The sequence below is a fragment of the Equus asinus genome, chromosome 14, assembly GCF_041296235.1.
Source record: "Equus asinus isolate D_3611 breed Donkey chromosome 14, EquAss-T2T_v2, whole genome shotgun sequence".
NCBI lineage: Eukaryota > Metazoa > Chordata > Mammalia > Perissodactyla > Equidae > Equus > Equus asinus.
The window spans coordinates 49,143,005-49,159,019 of NC_091803.1; the positions used below are offsets into that span (position 1 = coordinate 49,143,005).

Sequence of the window (16,015 nt, forward strand, 5' to 3'; positions counted from 1 at the left end):
GAGCCAGGCCCCGCCGTCCACGGCTGCTGTTGCTGCCTGGGGGTCCCCGCCCGGGATGCAGCTCCCCCGAGAGCTAAGTAGGGCGTGTCAGAGGAGGAGGGGTCGCCCTGCGGGGTGGGAGCTAGGGCCAGTGTCTTCACGGGCCTCTGACTGGGGCTGGGCTGAGGAGCCAGCAGCGGTGATGGGCCCATGGAGAGGAAGGAACCCCCCTCCCTCCCCAGCGCCCCAACAGCCACCCAGCCTGGGCTTGGGCACCCCTGAGCCAGGCACTTACTACCTCTCAGGGCAGCACCTTCCCAGGCTGACCCCTGAACCTGCACAGAATAAGGCTGGCTGACCCCAGCTCTGGCCAACTGAAGAACAGAAGCACCCTCCCACCCTCAGGGCAGTTGCCCTGCCTGCCTGCAGCTGGCCTGGGAATGGGGGCAGGGACCACAGCAGGGCCACCCACTGGCTCGTCCGTGGACATGGCTGAGGCCCCAGAGTTCACAGCAGCCTGACCCCATCTCCCCTACTCCCACTTGGCCTGGTGACTTCACCTCATGAAGGAAATTGGAGGACTGGGGTACAATCTAATGGCCAAAGGTCTTTGGTGCTGGCACCACGTGGCCACACAGCCCCGTGGAGGAGACCTCACTGCCCAGGGCTGGAGCTCGCCCCACACTGCCCCTGCTGCATCTCCCACCCCTGAGCTGGCAGAGCGCCGGTGAAGCCGGGTCCCCGGGGTCAGCCCAGCGCTGAGGAGGGAGGGTGGAGGGTGGGGGCGGCGCCAGGCCTGGCCCCAGGTGGCAGGAGTGGGCGGGGCAGCTGCCTGGGCTCTGCCTGCCTGTGTGCCCAACTCATTGCCCATCAGTTCGCCCTCAGCATCACCTTGCTGTCACTTCGCCCTTGCGGCCCCGTCCAAGGTAGGTCTGACAAACCGGCCCCTTGGGCTGAGCAGGAAACCGAGGCCCAGGGTTCTGGGACTTGCCCAGGTCCCACTGGGCTAACCTGGACTGTCCTAATGCCCAGCCGCCTCTGCCTGTCCGTCTTTGGGTTGAGGGCAGCTGCCCTCCATGTCTCAAGGGGCCTGGCCGGACCGTGGGGAGGACCCCCTTCGTCTGTGGGCAGGCAGGGTGGCAAGAGAGGGAGCTGGTCCCGGCACCTCACACATCACCCACGGTGCCTGCTGGGCACTGGGGCTGGTTCGGGGGCAGCACGGGGCACAGGGGGCGGACTGCCGGCTCTGGCAGCAGCTGTGCACAGGTGGCAGGGGAAGGGGCTGCAAGGAGGGGGACTGCGAGCAGGGCTGCTGCTCCCCGCCTGGGAGGCCCCCACCCACGCAGCTGTCAATGTACAGGGCCCAGAGAGCCGGCACCAAGGTAGGGTTGCTGGAACTTGGGGTCTCTGGGAGGGGAGCCCCTGCACACCCCCACATTGGCTGCCCCTCCTCCGGCAGACCACACCTCCAGGCAGTCATCTCACTCCCCGCTGACCCTCCTATGACCACCCCCAGGACAGACCCTCCACCCAGGAGCCCCCGCATAGCCTGAGAGCCTGAGACGGGTGGTCATGCTCCTGTTTGTCTCTGCCAGCCCCCTGCCCACACTGCCAAGTTCAAGGAAGCCAGTCCCCTGCTGCTCTGCCTCGGGGCTGGGGGCAGACGGACCCCCTGGGCCCCTGGAGTGGGGGAGGCAGGGAGCCACCGACCCTCATTTGCCCCTAACAGTTCTCCTGAGGTCTCAACCTGTGGCTTTGCCAGGCTGGTTCACAAGCAGAAAGTGGGCCAGGCAGTCTGTGGATAGTTCCGGGGGAGACAGTGGGCAGCGGGAGGCTCAGCCTCGTCCAGGGCCTGCTGTGCAACCTGTGACCCTGAGATCCTCAGCACACCACCACCCAGCCTCCCAACTTGGGCCCCTGGTCAGAGATGCAAATTGCAGCCAAATCCTCCTGGCTCCAGGATTAACTTGTTCTCTGGGTGGGCTCTGCTCATGCAAAACAAGGGGAGAGAGGCACACGGGGGGCAGGGGGCGGAGGACAGGGCCCCACCCCTCATGTGATGGGCAGGAGCAGCAAGTGGGCCTCACAGCTTATAGGGCATCAAGAATGGTGTGGGGACTGGCCCACTCTCTCCTGGGGCATCTGTCTCCAGCCCAGAGGCCCGGCTGCGGCAAGGCTTTGACAGGGGTGGGGGTGCAGAGCTAAGGGTGGAAAGTTTCCTCTGCAGTTAATTAGCCCCATGGGGGACAGGCATGTGGGACCTCATTAGTGGGGCCTCAGCTCCAGGCCTGCACCCCAATACTGCCTTTGCAAATGTGGGGAAGGGCCTGGGTGGGTGGTGTGGCCTCTGGGGACCTCAGGCAGTGGGCTGGGGGTCAGTGTGCAAGGGTGGGAGTTGGTGACTGGTGGGGAGGCAGCATCTGGGGGTGACTGAAGGCTGGCAGCCCTGGGCTCTGTTGCTTCCTTCTGTGCCCTGCAGCCCCAGGCTGGCCAGTGCTGAAGCCCCCGACGCCATGGAGGAGTGGGATGTGCCCCAGATGAAGAAGGAGGTCGAGAGCCTCAAGTACCAGCTGGCCTTCAAGAGGGAGCTGTCCTCCCAGACCATCCCCGAGTGAGTCCCAGGCCCCGCCCACCCAGGGCCACGCTATTTGCATCTCATTTGCACGTCTGCACTGGGCTGGGGCGCCAGGCCATCCGACGCGACCACAACCACCCGGCCATCGGGCAGCACTTCAGGGAGCCCAGGTGCCCTCTGTTCACACCACCCTTCCCACTCGCAGGCTCCTTAAGTGGATCGAGGACGGGATCCCCAAGGACCCCTTCCTGAACCCCGAGCTGATGAAGAACAACCCGTGGGTGGAGAGGGGCAAGTGCGCCATCCTGTGAGGCCCGCTGCCCTCCCTGTAGAGACCAACTCTGTAAAGGTGTGACTATATATTAATCACAAGTGCGTTCCCGGGGTGTTCGTGCTTCTCTGCGTTTTCTAACAGCAACGCCGGGGCGTCAGGCATAGGTCCCAGGGTGTCAGTGTGGATGCGGGGTGTCCGGTCTAGGCCCCGGGGGCAACCAGCGTGCATCAGGGCATCCAGCGTGGACCCCGGGGCGTCAGCGTGGATGGGGTATCCGGCACAGACCCCCCTACAGGAGGTCCCTGACGTACAGGCTGCGCCGCACGGCGTTGGAGACGCCCTCCTTGAAGCGGAACCAGACGTCGCTCCTGCCCACCGCAGTGCCCATGCGCCGCTCGGCCGCGTCCGTCTCGGGGACCCTGTCCTCTGTGCAGGCCACACGGTTGCTCCTCCGCCCGGCCCCGCCCGCCCTCCCTCCCCCACGCTGCCGCCCCCACGCACCTGCGCTGGTCGCTGCTGCTCTCCTGACCACCACACGGCCGAAGAAGTCCCTCTCGGGCTGAAGGAGGCGGGCTGGTCAGGCCGGTGGGGACAGACCCACGTGGACACTCCCAGCCTCGAAGGGAGGGCCCAGAGGCCGTCTCCCAGGAGGAGGGGCCTTGTGGTGCCCCTGGGCAGCCGGTAGTGGAGTAGATGCCCGCCTCCCCATCCCAGGCCCACTCAGCAAGTTATGTGTCCCCCACAGCTGCCTGCTCCCTGCCAGGGTCAAGTCCAGGGCGGGAGGCGCCAGCAGAGCCCACACCCCTGTCCAGGGGGGAAACTGAGCCCAGGTGGAACCCCACCATGCTGAGTTGGGGAGCTGGACCTTCAGACAGGCCCCCAAGAGCCAGCCCCGCCCGCACGTCCGCCCGGCCCCGCCCCACGCGCACTGGGCCCCGCCCCCCTATCCCCACGCCCACCGACCCCCCCATCCCCCCGTCCCACGCCCACTGGGCCCTGCCCCTGCACCTGCTCCTCCAGGGCCGCTCTCCGCAGGATGCGCTCCAGACGCTGCTCGTGGCTGTGCTCCTGGCTGTGCGGCGTGGGTGGCTGCACCCCTTTCTCCCCAGGGTTCCCCAGCGCACCATAGGCCCCAGGGGGACCCTTGTCCTGCAGGAAGTGGGGTGCGGTGAGAGCTGAGTGAACAGTGCATACCAAGGGCAGTGTCCCCTCTAAGGGCCCTGCCCTCCCAGGCCTCACTCTGCCCAGAGCCTGGGGCGGGCTCACCTGAGGGTTGTCCCCAGCCTGGGCCACGACCTCCACCCGCCTCATCTTCTCCACTAGGATCTCTTGGGCAATGAGCTGCTTGGCCTGGTAGGTGAGGGGCTTGCGGACGGGCAGCTCAGGAAAGCGGCAGACCTCCTCCACGTTCCTACTCAGGGAGGGAAGGGCAGGACACCAGGGGCCTGGTCAGAGGAATAGGGGCAGGAGCTACCCCACACCAAATGCCAGAACACAAGAGCTCGCTATGGGGCCCAGCCCTGGCAATGCCACATCCCAGCCCTGTGGCAGCAAGGGGAACTATCTGCACTCAGTTTCCCCAAGTAGATGGGGGCATGAGAAGGGACGCTCCCTGGTGCTGCAGAGGAGAAAAGGAGACAATGTGACCCAGCTGGGCTCAGGCTCAGGAACCGCCACCATCACGCCTCCTTGCCCTGGGACAGGAGAAATGCCAGCATCCTGGACGGCGCTGGCACCCTTGTTGGGCAGTGAGACCGGAGCCGGCACTCTGTCCCCACAACCATCTCAGGATGGGGAAACGGAGCCCCACAGAGCCCAAGGGCCCTCTGGGAGCCACTCCTGGGGGTGACTGAGGCAGTGAGAGGCTATGCACGACCTGGGGGCCCACTTCACAGTCAGGTCTGAGCAAGGGCTGGGCTGGGCCCCACACCAAACCACCCGCCTGACAGACAGGGACACTGAGGGTCACATGCCCTGCCAAGGCCACGCTTTTAGATTCCCGGCCCAGCAATCACCATGGCACCCGGAGTCCAGCCTCCCTGTCCCCAGGCCCCCGACCCCAGATCTAGGGAGACTCACGGCTCCAGCCTGTAGACATACTGCCCGTCGGGCGTGCGCTCCTGACGGTAGGTCAAGCTGTAGGCCAACATGGTGCCCACGAGGCTGGCCAACTGCTGCTTCTCACGGGCACTATACAGCTGTGTGCTCACCTGGAGGCCAGGGCCAGCAGGGACACTGAGTACAGCCAGGGGCCTGACCCACCAGGAGCCACACCCCTCTTCCAGGCGAGGCACTCACGGGGCGCAGCTTGGGAGAGAGGATGTCCAGGAGCAGACAGAGGGCGTCCAGGACAAGGGCCTGGGGTGCAGTTTGGCTGCGGGTGGCTGGCACGATGCCCGACACCAGTGTCTGGATCAAGTTCTGCGTCCGGTTTGTCCGGTTCTGGGCCTGGGGTGAAGGGTGGACCAGAACCAGGTCACCAAGGACCCCTGGGCCACCCTGGGCATGGGCAGGGCACAGGGGCGCACCTCCTGCTGGCTGCTAGGGAAGGCGATCCTCGGCACGTGGCTGGAGGCAAACAGCAGGTGGAAGGCCGCGGGCAGGAAGGGCAGGTAGCGCAGCAGCTGGAAGCTCTGGCCATGATGGGCGGCCCGGCCCAGCAGGTCGTCGAAGGCCAGCCAGTCGAGGGCCGTGCACACAGTGCCCAGGCTGGAGTCCCGCAGCCGCAGGCGCAGGAAGTTGTCAAAGAGGCCCTATGGGCAGGAGGTGGGCAGGCCCTTGAGCCCCTCCACCCAATGAGCACCACCCACTGAGACCCTTCACCCCCACCTGCCCTGCAAGTCCACCAGCAAGGCCACCGGGCCCTGGGGAGCCAGGAAGGCCCCCTGCCACCCTACTCTGGTTTGGCCAAGACCCTGGGATGTGCGGGAGAGAACCCCCACTGCCATGACCACCTCAAAGAGTCATCAGGCTCCAGCCCCAGCCTCTCCCTAAAAGCAGCCCCCACCACCCAAACGAGGGCATGGAGCCCCCACTCTCTTCCCCGGTGGGAGTCCTGCTCCTCCGCCACCACGTGACCCCCCCCTCGCAATGGGCTTCTGGATTTTCGCAGATCCCCAGCTGCTAATCCAAAGCTGCTTAGTCAGGAAGGCAGCTCAGGCCAGCTTCCCAGGAGTGGAGGCATCTCTGCCACCTGCTCAGGCCAAAACCTCACCCCACCCACGTGCACCGTGTCCCCATTCCCGAAGCTCACATCCAGAAACCAGCCCCTCCTGGCCACCAGGTCAGGCTGCCCAGCCATTGCCATTGCCCTTCAGACGGTTCCCAACCAGCAACCAGAATGACCCCATGGGTCAGATGAACCCCTGTCGCGGGCAGCCCAGGCTGGCCGTTCCCCTCCAGGCACCAGCCAGCAGCCAGTGCCTCCTCCTGGCCCTGGCCCTGCTCACCATCACCTCCCAGAGGACTCCGCCACCCCTCACTCTCGTTCCTGTTTCTCCTCGAGTTTGGCGCATCTGAAGCATCCCCCATTCACTGTCCACAGACAAGGAGACACGGCCAGGTGCAAGCCTCCTGACCCCCTGGAAAGGCTGGAGGGCAGCGTGGTTACCTGGACCACCTTCTCGTGCTCGCCTGCAGAGGCAGCCACGTGCAAGACGTGGTAGAACCGCTGTGAGGCCATGCTCAGAGGCACCTCTGCCGCGTGGGGTCCCAGGCCCGCATGCCCATCAACGAGCAGGAGTGTGTGGGTGGGCAGGGTTGGGTCCTGGCCCACGCGCCGCCTGCAGAAGAGGTGCTGAGGCTGGAATGGAACCCCCATCCCCCCTCAATCCCAGCCCCCATCTACTTCATTCCTCTCGTGGCAGCCCGCTCCCTGAGGGCTCCCAGGCATCTGGGGAGGCAGTGCCCTGAAGGCAGGGCGGAGTGCCTCCCAGGACCCAGGCAGCCTTGGGTCTCCATCAGCAAAGGCAGAGCTGGCCTACACAAACAGGGCCTGGTGTCCCAGGGCTGGGGCGCTGGGGCTGTCCAGGCCAAGGCTGGTCTGTCCACTTGCCACACCCGCCCCTGCCTACCTCTGGGACCGCGGCAGCTGGAAGATCTCCTGCCACACGGAGAACAGCCCCTTCCGCTGGTCCTTGAGGCCAACGTGTGTGGTCTGCACGGCCCGCACGCTCAGCTCCCGCTGGCCGCGCCCATGCAGGAACTAGACACAGGGGTGGGGGCGGTGAGAAGCCACCGAGCCCCCCTTGCCCCGGCCCGCCCTCCCCCTACCCACCTGCAGTGTATTGATGCAGGCGCGGATGTCATTGTCTGTCTTCTCACAGAGGGCCGCCAGTGCGCCTGGGTCGGCCTGCATGCCCTGCCGCAGGGAGATCTGAGGGAAATGAGAGGGTGGGCGCTCCCTTCCCCGAGACCCCAGAACCCCACCCTGTGGTCCCTCTTCCCTAGAAGCAGGTGAACAGCAACCCTCATCCTGTGAAGTACAAAGGCTGCGGACCCCTGTGGACCAGCCCAGTCTCTGCCTGGAACCATCTACCACCAGAGACCAAAGTGGTCCAGTGACCACACCCCCACGTCCTGAGCCAGGGAACCGGGGAGGCAGACTGCAGAGAGAATGGGGTCCTGGAGGGTAGAGGGGACAGGGGAGCTGGAGACCAGGACAGGGGCTGCATCCTCCCACCCAGTGGCCGGCCATGTGGCCCCTGGCGGCCTGCCCCCCGCCCCAGCCCTCACTGACCTCCTGGAGCCGCTGCACGAGCCGTGAGGGCAGCGTGGGCGGGAAGTGGAGCAGGAAAGCCTGCTGCTTCAGCTGCCGCAGGGAGGGCGCAAACCTGCAGGACCAGGCAGCGTCCACACCATGCCTGCTCGGCCAGGGGCACCGGGCCACACACCACAGCCCGGCAGGCACAGGGGACCGGCGGGACCCTGGGGCCAAATCTCAGCCTCAAACCCACTGGGTGGCCGGGAGGGGGTGGGGCCGTGCCCTCCCAGGGGCCCTCTGCCCTCCGGCAGAGGCCGCTCCTCAGCCCTCCAGAACCTGGCCTGTGGAGGACCCCTGCCCCACTCACTGGTCGTTGCAGATGCAGATGATGGGCCTCATCAGGAGCCCCCCCTCCGCCCGGCGTCGCCGCCCCCCACCCGCAGGCTCGACCAGGACCCCTGGCTCCGCCTCCTGCGGGCCTTTGCGGTCCAGGATGCTCAGGAGAACGTTGATGGCAGCCTGGGGGGACACACAAAGAGTGCCGTGAGCCACAGTCCCCGCTGCCCGCCCGCCCGACCTCCAGGGCACGGGGAGGCCCACCGTGGGGGCCCCGTCGATCTCGTCGATGACCAGACAGTTGGGCTTCCCGCCAGCACCCAGCACTGACTCCATCTGCGTGGCTGCTTCAATGCGCGTACGGAAGGCCTCGGGGCTGCGGTCGTCACTGGAACCGTGAGGCCAGGGGAGAGACTGTCAGGGCAGCTGTGGCCTCAGCCAGGGCGGCAGCAGCGTCCCTGGCAGGACACCTCCCAGGGCCGAGCCGCCATGCCTATACCTCACGGCTACGCCACGATGTGGCTGCCCCAGATCCCAGTGAGCCCCGAGGAGGATGAGTCCTACCATGCGTGCACCAGGGGCTCCAGCCCCCCCTCCAACCTGCTGGGGGCTCAGGGCCGTGTCCCAGGCTCAACCAGGAATGTCAGAATGGCCGGGAGACCCACTCACCTCGCATTCATCTCCACCACGCAGTAGCCCGCGTGCCGCGCGATCACGTGGGCCAGGGTGGTCTTGCCCAGCCCTGGAGGCCCACACAGAAGCGCCACCTGCAGCCGAGGCGAGGAAACTGTGCTGCGACCCGCGCCACTGCAGGGAGCCCTGGCCCAATGGCCAGCAGCTGAAAACCCGCCTGTGAGGCTGGGTGCTGAGGGACGTCCCCCCGCCCCGCCCGTCACCAAATGAGAACCCTAGCGTGCTCGTCGCTCGGAGCCAATGCTTCAGGGCAACAAAGCCTCGCAAAAACCGAGTGACATGGACCCTAACAAGGGTCCCAACAGTACTGACATGATTGATGCCCAGAAGCTACCAGTGCCCACCATGACCACACTGGGGAGATATAAGGCCCTCCAATGGACAGACTTAACCTGAATCACTAGAAGAATGGACTCAAATCCTAACTCCCATCCCTGACACTCCACACCAAGGCCCTGACATCACCGTACTCACACCCACGGGACAGCCACCATGCCCTACAGCCCCCAGAGGCTGCGAAGGTGCCAGAAGGTACCACCCAGAGTGCGGCCCCTGGGCTCAGAAGTGTGTGCAGTGCAGCCGGTGGGGCTCACCTTCTGCCGGGGCCGCCCGCGTGGGTCCAGCTCGGCCTCCAGCATCTCCTCCAGCACCTGCTCGTGGCTCTTCCACTTGCTGGAGGCTGTGGCCTCCTTGCCAACTCGAGCCGGCTCCACACTGGGCCTGGGCTTCCGGGTTGGCCTCTCTCGGCCGAACACCACCAAGTCCCACAGCTTCAGCCACTTCAGCAGGCAGCGGTTGGTGAACTGTGGGACAGGAGGTATGGCCTGGGGCGACCACCAGCACCGACGACTCCCCAGGCCCGCCCCTCATGTCAACCTGACGCCATGAGGCCAGGGACACGCATAGGAACACTGAGACTGAAAGACGAGTGACCAGCACTGGGTCACCAGCTGGGAAGTGGCACAGTGAGGCTCACCCCAAGTTCTCCCCACCACAGCCCTCCAGGAGCCCCGGCATCCCCAGGGCCCAGCTGCTGCAAGAGCAGAAAACAAAACAGATGCTCCAGGCAGAGAGTGCCCTGGGTCCCCTGCCCGGCTCACAGTGACCAGCAGCAGGCTAGCCACACGCTGCTCTCAGTTTCCCCATCTGCAAGTCAAGGAGGCAGACGAGAGCCCTCCCATCCACCCGGACAGCCCCGCCTGCTGGCAACAAAACATCAGCTGCATCCTGAATTCTCTTCCCTTGGCAACAAAATAACCAGTCACACCTGACCAAGAACAAGACCTTACATCATCACTGAGCAGCTCCGTGTAGTGCTGGGGCGCAAACTCATCCACCCAGAGGCAGTGCTGGGAGGTGTCTTGGCTGCCGGCCGGCTCCTCCTCAGGGGCCCCCGAGAGCTGGGCCTTTTCCTCTGCCTCCTCCTGGTTGAGGCTGGAAAGCATCATGCCCTGAGCCACCAGACCTTAACCCCGTGCTGGGACCACCACCCCCCCCCCCGCCCCAGTACAGGCTAGGGGTCAGCAGTCCAAGACCAGGGATGAAGGTGCCACTGCGTCACCTGCGCAACGTGTCTGAGAGCCGCTGGGCCTCCTCGAGCAGCTGCTGCCGCCGCTGTGCAGACAACAAGGGTGGGCATCAGGATGATTCAAGCACCCAGTCACCCCACAGCCACCCCTCCTCTCCCAGCAAACCCCACCTCGCTGTCCACTTGCTCCTTCAGGGAGGCAAAGGACACACCCAGCAGGTCCAACTGACCACGGCCACGCCACCGGACATCAAGGAAACGGCTCTGCGGGGAAGGGAGAGTAACAGTCACCTCCTCTTAGGTCCTGGGGTTCCCCATGCCCCACCCCTAGCAGAGCTCAGGGAGCCGGGGACATTTCCCAGCATGAGCAGACCAAGAGGGGAAAAAAGCCCTTCTCTAGCCACAGATCCCCACAGGGGAAGCCACTGGAATGGGGGCAGTTCCAGCAGAAAAGAGAAAGGTGAAAGAAGAAAAAGAAGAAGAAAGAACGACGGCAGAGCGAGAAGAGAATGGGGAAAGAGACCATCCAAAGGAGATGTCTGGTGGCCAAGTGGACTTCCTGAAAGGCCCCCAAGGTCCCAGTAAGGATACGACATCCAGGACCCTTTCCTGGGCAGCATCAAGCCTGTCAACCCCACCAGAGGGCGATGACCAGCCCCCTACTTGTGGCCACACAGCACCCACCTGCACCCCAGCACCCACTGAGTCAGCTCGCAGCACCAGAAAAGCCCGGTTGCCACCCGTGGAGGTCACGTTGACATAGTCCTCCAGGACAGGGGGCCGCCTCAGGACAGGATTGCGGGGTGCCGGCGAGGCCTGCATGAGACCCACTTCGGCACCAGCATCCAAGGGCCTGGGAAGGCACACGGGCTGTCTCTCGGTCTCTGTTACCGCCTCCTGTTACTCGAGGAGGAGGGACCCCGATCCACCCTGGGCTACCTCCCGAGCCCTCCCGCAGGTCCCAATCCTCAGGACCTTGTCCGAGGAACGGGATCCTTCCAAGGCCCCTGGGAGCCCTGTGCCCCGAGCCACACACCCCTCACCCCACAGCTCAGCGGGGACCTCGGGACTCGGTGGGGGGGTGATGTCCCGAGGCGGGGAGTCAGGAACCAGCAGCTCTTGCATGTTGTGGGGCCCGAAGTTCAGCCTCTTGACGGCCTCCAACCTGGGCCTTTTGACCTTGGGGGCTGAGAAGACACACGGAAGGAACAGGGGCGCTCCCCCAGCCTCACCGCCCCCCCACGCCCGGGGCCCCCGCGGACGTACTGGGGGGCAGGGGCTCGTCCCTCGGGACGTCGGCGGCCAGCGGCCTCTTCCCGGCACCGCCCGCGCGGCTCCCTGGAGGTCCACCGGGGGAGCAGCGGGCGGCGACGTCCCCTCCAGCCGCGGCCTCCTCGAACGCGGGCCGGGGGCGCCCGCAGGGTGACAGGCCCGCGCTCCCTGCGGGAGAGAAGACTCACAGCGGCCGCCCCAGGGCAGCCGCCTCCGCACCCAGGCTCGCGCAGCCCACGGCGCGGGGCCCTGCCCCTCCGACACGGCCCCACCACGGTCGTTGCCGCACCCGCCTCCGCCCGCCCCCCCTCCTGCCAGCAGCCCTCCCGGACTCCCCGGGCGGGACACGGCGAAGGCCCGCGCCCACCTTCCAGCTCGGCCAGCACCTCGAGCTCGGCCGCGAACTGGCTGTGGAAGTCGTCCTCCACGCCGTGCAGCTCTCGCTCGTAATCCTCCATCGCGGCCGGACCCGCCGCCGGACCCGCCGCCCGCAGCGCGCAGCCAGACGAACCTCGCGCGCCGCCAGCCGAACCTCCCGCGCCACCGCGCGCAGCCCCGCCCCGAGCGTCCCGGCGTCACCAATCAACAGCCGGCGTGCCCGACGGCCCTCGCCATTGGTCAGCGGGCGGGGCGTGGGCGGGGCTGCGCGCGCAGGCTGGGCGGGGCCGAATCAGCGCACGGGGGTGAAAGCGGCGGGTTCAGCGGCGCTCGCCATAGGCCCGCATGGCCGCCCGTCCCTGGTGTGGGCGGGGCGTGGGCGGGGCAGGGCCAGCGCTCTGCCGTCGGAGCGGCCGATCCCGGGCGCTCGCCATTGGCCGGGCGCGCTCGCAGGTCCGCGGCGTGGGCGGGGAGTGGGCGGGGCGTGGGCGGGGCTGCGCGCGCAGGCGGGGCGGGCGCGGCGCGGCTCGGTGGACCGAGCCGGGGGTCCAGGGTCGCAGGCTCGCGAGGCGCGGGGACGCAAGGGCTGGAGCCAGGGCCCGGCAGTGGCATCGGGGGCCCAGACGGCGCGGCCCGGCTGCAGGTCGGTCCCGGAGTGGGTGGGGGCGTGGGAGGCTCACAGCCGGGGTCCCCCCGGGACTCCTCGGCCTGTGCCCATCAGGCGCTGGGGACAGAGGCTTCCGCGGAGGGGGTGTCTGCCTGGGGGTTGTCGGGGGAAGAGAGAGGATGAGGGTAGGCGAGGGTGGGATGGCCCCTCCCGGCGCGTGCTGACCTGGGCCGCCCCGGCCGTGGGGACGCGGCGTTTCCGCACTCAGGAAAAGGTCCCCATCGCGCGTCCACGACCCGTCGGCGAGGGGTCCGTGGGGGCGGGCTGAGAGCGAGGCTGCTTGTTCCCAGGCCTAGATTTGGACAGGACGCCCCGCACTTGGAGCCCAGAGCAACCTTGGCTCCCCCGACCTTCGCCAGACTCCCCACCCAGCTGACACTGTCCAGCTGGAGTCAGGGTTGAGGGTGGTAAGGGACTTAGTAGGTGCGGGCGCACAGTGGGTGTGTGTGCTTGCCTGACCGGCAGCGTCGTGGTCTCAGATCCCGGGTTGGGGAGTGGGGGATGTCTGTGCCGGTTGGGCAGGACCCTGATGTGGGCTGTGACCCCTGCTCCACACACTTGCTGTGCCTTGCAGGCCCCGCCATGGAGCCAGGCAGCGTGGAGAACCTGTGCATCGTGTACCGCAGCCGTGACTTCCTGGTGGTGAACAAGCACTGGGATGTGCGTATCGACAGCAAGACATGGCAGGAGACGCTGACCCTCCAGAAGCAGCTGCGGCACCGCTTCCCGGAGCTGGCTGACCCTGACACCTACTACGGGTTCAGGTACGCTGGAGCGGGGTACAGGGGGCCCCCAGCAGCCTCCCACCCAGCCACCACTGATCCTCTGCCCCACGCCAGGTTCTGCCACCAGCTGGACTTCTCCACCAGCGGGGCACTGTGCGTGGCCCTGAACAAGGCAGCCGCGGGCAGTGCTTACAGGTGCTTCAAGGAGCGCCGCGTCACCAAGGCCTACCTGGCCCTGGTAAGGCCCGGCGGGACCCCAGAACACAGGGACTCTGACTCAGCCCGCTTCAGCAGGCCCTGGGGGTCAGGGGCTCCACAGCAGTAGCAAGTGGCCCCGTGAGCAGCGTGTGACTGTTTCCCTGGCAGGTGCGGGGACACATCCAGGAAAGCCAGATGACTGTCAGCTATGCCATTGGCAGGAACAGCACAGAGGGCCGGGCCCACACCATGTGCATCGAGGGCACACAGGGTACGGAGAGCAGGGGCAGGGCCGTGGGGCATCTATCACCCTGTGGGGACCCTGGGTGGGCAGGTGACCTGGGCTGGGGTGGACTGGGTTCCCAGGGCTGGCCCAGCCAACCCTCACAACTCGCCTTCCTCCCTGCAGGCTGTGAGAACCCAAAGCCGAGCCTCACAGAGCTCGTGGTCCTGGAGCTTGGGCTGTACGCAGGGGACCCCGTGTCCAAAGTGCTCCTACAGCCTCTCACAGGTGTGTCCCGGGGGGGGGGGCCGGGAAGCTGCCCGGGCCCCTCGCTGCCCGGTGATGGTCCCCTGCCCCCGGCGTGGTGAACATCTGGCGTCGCATCTTCTTGCACAGGGCACTGCGGTGTCCCGGCTTTGCAGGGAAGGAAACTGAGGCACAGAGGCAGAGTAGCTTACTTGGGGCCATCCCGAGCTTTGCTGGTCAAGCTGGTCTTACACTCTTAGCCTTAGTCCCACATGCTGCCACCTCACCCTGCACGGAGTCTCACTGGCCTAGACATGAGGGCAGCGAGAAGGCTGGCCAGGTTCTCCAGCAGACAGAGCGCTGCCCTGGCCCTTCTCTCACCAGGGTGACCCCAGAAGTCAACGCTCATCTTGATCTCTAATGTCTTTCTCTGCAGCAGGAAACAGGCAGGGCTGCCGTCCCCAGAGGTCATGTGAGGCTCTGAGGCCGTGGGGATCGGTGCTGGGTGCGATGTCACAGGTGGAGGGTGGGCTGGGGTGGCACCCTCTCTGACCGCCCCCCTCCCCCCCGCAGGCCGGACGCATCAGCTCCGCGTGCACTGCAGCGCCCTTGGCCACCCCGTCGTGGGGGACCTGACGTACGGCCAGGCCTCGGGCGGGGAGGACCAGCCCTTCCGCATGATGCTGCACGCCTTCTATCTGCGCATCCCCACGCACACAGAGTGCGTGGAGGTCTGCACCTCTGACCCCTTCGTGCCCGCCCTTGATCCTTGCTGGAGCCCCCACACCCTGGTGCAGCCGCTGGACCAGCTCATCCAGGCCCTGCGGGCCGCCCCCGACCCTGACCCCACAGAAGGGGGCCCTGGGCCCTGCAGCCCTTCCACACCCCTGCCTGGGCCGGGCCAGCCCCCACCGCCCCCCGCGAAGCCCCCTGCGAAGCCCCCTGAGACAGAGGCGCAGCGGGCCTCATGCTTACAGTGGCTGTCAGAGTGGACGTTGGAGCCAGACCACTGAGGTCACCAGGCTGGGGTTGGGGTGGCAGGCTAGGACCCCTAGGGTGACCGGGGCTGCGGGTCAGAACCCGAGGCCCACCCAAGGCTGGATGTTCCTGCTTGCGGCCTCGCAGTGGGCAAGAACTGAGGCCCCACCCCGACTGGAGTGGCCAGACCTGGAGAGGGGCCAGCAGGGGGAGCCCGGCCACCGTGGTTCCAGAGGATGGAGCTCCAGCCTGTGAGACTGAGCTGGCCTCTCTCCCAGCCCCGCAGGGAAAACCGAGGCCTGCCCGTTTTCTTGAAACGCCTTTTTGGCTCCAAAGCTTCACCCCCAGGGACCTACTTTTTCACCTCATCCAGATCACCCTGGAAGAGGCAGAGCGGGGCCATGGGCCACCTCAGGGTGGGCTCCTCCCAGGCCCCAGCCCACCCCACAGGGCACCCTGCTCCTCTGCTCTGCTCGGACCCTCTGTGCCCATCACCCTGGGCTGGCTAGGCCCTCTCCGCCTGCAGACCCTGACCCGTCCAGCGCAGCCGGTCCTGCCTTGCGCCTTCGCTTCTGCCAGACTCTGCCTGTGGGCCTCAGCCCCTCCTCCCGAATCCTGAGCATCGCACACAGGGGTGGTTCTGGGCCACACCCCCTGCCCCCCGCCACGCATGCCGTCCCTCCAGGCCTGACATAAGTGCTGCTCCTGCAGGGTTTTCTGGGTCCCCCACTGCACCCGTTGCCATCACTGCCTGCCTTGTGGTTCTCAGGTAGCCACAGGTCATAAGACTTCAGCCTGAGAGTAAGGACGGTCAGCCCCGTCTCATCTGTCCCCCACAACATACCCATGCCACCTTGGCCACAGCTGGGCTCTGGGGACTTGGAATAAACACTCAGTGACTGGCCCTGTGGCTGTGACTGTGTCCGATATGGGGGCTCCAGGGGGGCCAGGCCCTTGCTCCCTCTCCCTGTACTAGGCAGACCTTGGCCCCAGGCCCCCCAGCGGGGCTCAGGGTGAACTTTGTGGTCCTGGTTGGTGACCTGTTCTCCCCCCATGCAGTGAGGACCTTGCACCCTGATGTGGGGGCCATGGGGGCTGGGCTCCTGGCGGGGGAACAGAAGCTGAGTCAGCCACTTCCCTAGAGGGCCCCCGTCCTGCAGCCAAACAGGCTGGAGCATTCGCTTGCTTTCAACCAGGGCCCCTCACAGAGTGGCTGCCCCACCCCTACGCCAGCCCTTGGA

The 16,015-nt window shown here is 66.5% G+C and overlaps 3 protein-coding genes across 6 annotated transcripts; 2 read left to right on the forward strand and 1 right to left on the reverse strand.

Moving 5' to 3' along the window:
* The first annotated feature begins 773 nt into the window (after nt 1-773).
* GNG13 (G protein subunit gamma 13) lies at nt 774-2,929 on the forward strand. 2 transcript variants are annotated; one of them, XM_014848907.3, is made up of 3 exons: nt 774-905; nt 2,459-2,590; nt 2,760-2,929. In XM_014848907.3, exons 2-3 carry the CDS (start codon nt 2,493-2,495, stop codon nt 2,863-2,865), a joined length of 204 nt encoding a protein of 67 aa, XP_014704393.1. In that variant the 5' UTR covers nt 774-905; nt 2,459-2,492; the 3' UTR covers nt 2,866-2,929. The 2 variants fall into 2 exon arrangements, with proteins under 2 accessions (XP_014704393.1, XP_070341385.1); XM_070485284.1 differs by having other exon boundaries at nt 784-905; nt 2,424-2,590.
* Nucleotides 2,898-11,915, reverse strand: CHTF18 (chromosome transmission fidelity factor 18). 2 transcript variants are annotated; one of them, XM_044746935.2, is made up of 22 exons: nt 11,727-11,915; nt 11,354-11,527; nt 11,124-11,274; nt 10,772-10,940; nt 10,259-10,351; nt 10,121-10,173; nt 9,849-9,993; nt 9,153-9,362; nt 8,536-8,633; nt 8,131-8,254; nt 7,898-8,049; nt 7,567-7,660; nt 7,105-7,203; nt 6,902-7,032; nt 6,439-6,610; nt 5,357-5,581; nt 5,127-5,276; nt 4,908-5,038; nt 4,095-4,239; nt 3,837-3,977; nt 3,330-3,387; nt 2,898-3,254 (listed from the first exon to the last, which is right to left on the reverse strand). In XM_044746935.2, exons 1-22 carry the CDS (start codon nt 11,815-11,817, stop codon nt 3,118-3,120), a joined length of 2,943 nt encoding a protein of 980 aa, XP_044602870.2. In that variant the 5' UTR covers nt 11,818-11,915; the 3' UTR covers nt 2,898-3,117. The 2 variants fall into 2 exon arrangements, with proteins under 2 accessions (XP_044602870.2, XP_044602871.2); XM_044746936.2 differs by having other exon boundaries at nt 11,131-11,274; nt 11,727-11,873.
* A 141-nt stretch (nt 11,916-12,056) lies between these two features.
* RPUSD1 (RNA pseudouridine synthase domain containing 1) lies at nt 12,057-15,684 on the forward strand. Of its 2 annotated transcripts, none has more exons than XM_070485285.1 (6): nt 12,057-12,190; nt 12,979-13,168; nt 13,244-13,367; nt 13,496-13,598; nt 13,737-13,838; nt 14,370-15,678. In XM_070485285.1, exons 2-6 carry the CDS (start codon nt 12,987-12,989, stop codon nt 14,807-14,809), a joined length of 951 nt encoding a protein of 316 aa, XP_070341386.1. In that variant the 5' UTR covers nt 12,057-12,190; nt 12,979-12,986; the 3' UTR covers nt 14,810-15,678. The 2 variants fall into 2 exon arrangements, with proteins under 2 accessions (XP_070341386.1, XP_014704392.3); XM_014848906.3 differs by lacking the exon at nt 12,057-12,190 and adding an exon at nt 12,242-12,380 and having other exon boundaries at nt 14,370-15,684.
* Nucleotides 15,685-16,015: the final 331 nt, after the last annotated feature.

Coding starts and splice junctions, on each gene's coding strand:
- CHTF18 (XM_044746935.2), bottom strand. CDS start 11,817: ATGGAGGATTACGAGCGAGAGCTGCACGGCGTGGAGGACGACTTCCAC. Junction 10,174..10,258: donor AGGAGCAAGTGGACAGCGAG/GTGGGGTTTGCT, acceptor TTGTCTGCACAG/CGGCGGCAGCAGCTGCTCGA. Junction 5,582..6,438: donor AGCACGAGAAGGTGGTCCAG/GTAACCACGCTG, acceptor TCCTGCCCATAG/GGCCTCTTTGACAACTTCCT.
- RPUSD1 (XM_070485285.1), top strand. CDS start 12,987: ATGGAGCCAGGCAGCGTGGAGAACCTGTGCATCGTGTACCGCAGCCGT. Junction 13,368..13,495: donor CCAAGGCCTACCTGGCCCTG/GTAAGGCCCGGC, acceptor TTTCCCTGGCAG/GTGCGGGGACACATCCAGGA. Junction 13,839..14,369: donor GCTCCTACAGCCTCTCACAG/GTGTGTCCCGGG, acceptor TCCCCCCCGCAG/GCCGGACGCATCAGCTCCGC.
- GNG13 (XM_014848907.3), top strand. CDS start 2,493: ATGGAGGAGTGGGATGTGCCCCAGATGAAGAAGGAGGTCGAGAGCCTC. Junction 2,591..2,759: donor TCCTCCCAGACCATCCCCGA/GTGAGTCCCAGG, acceptor TCCCACTCGCAG/GCTCCTTAAGTGGATCGAGG.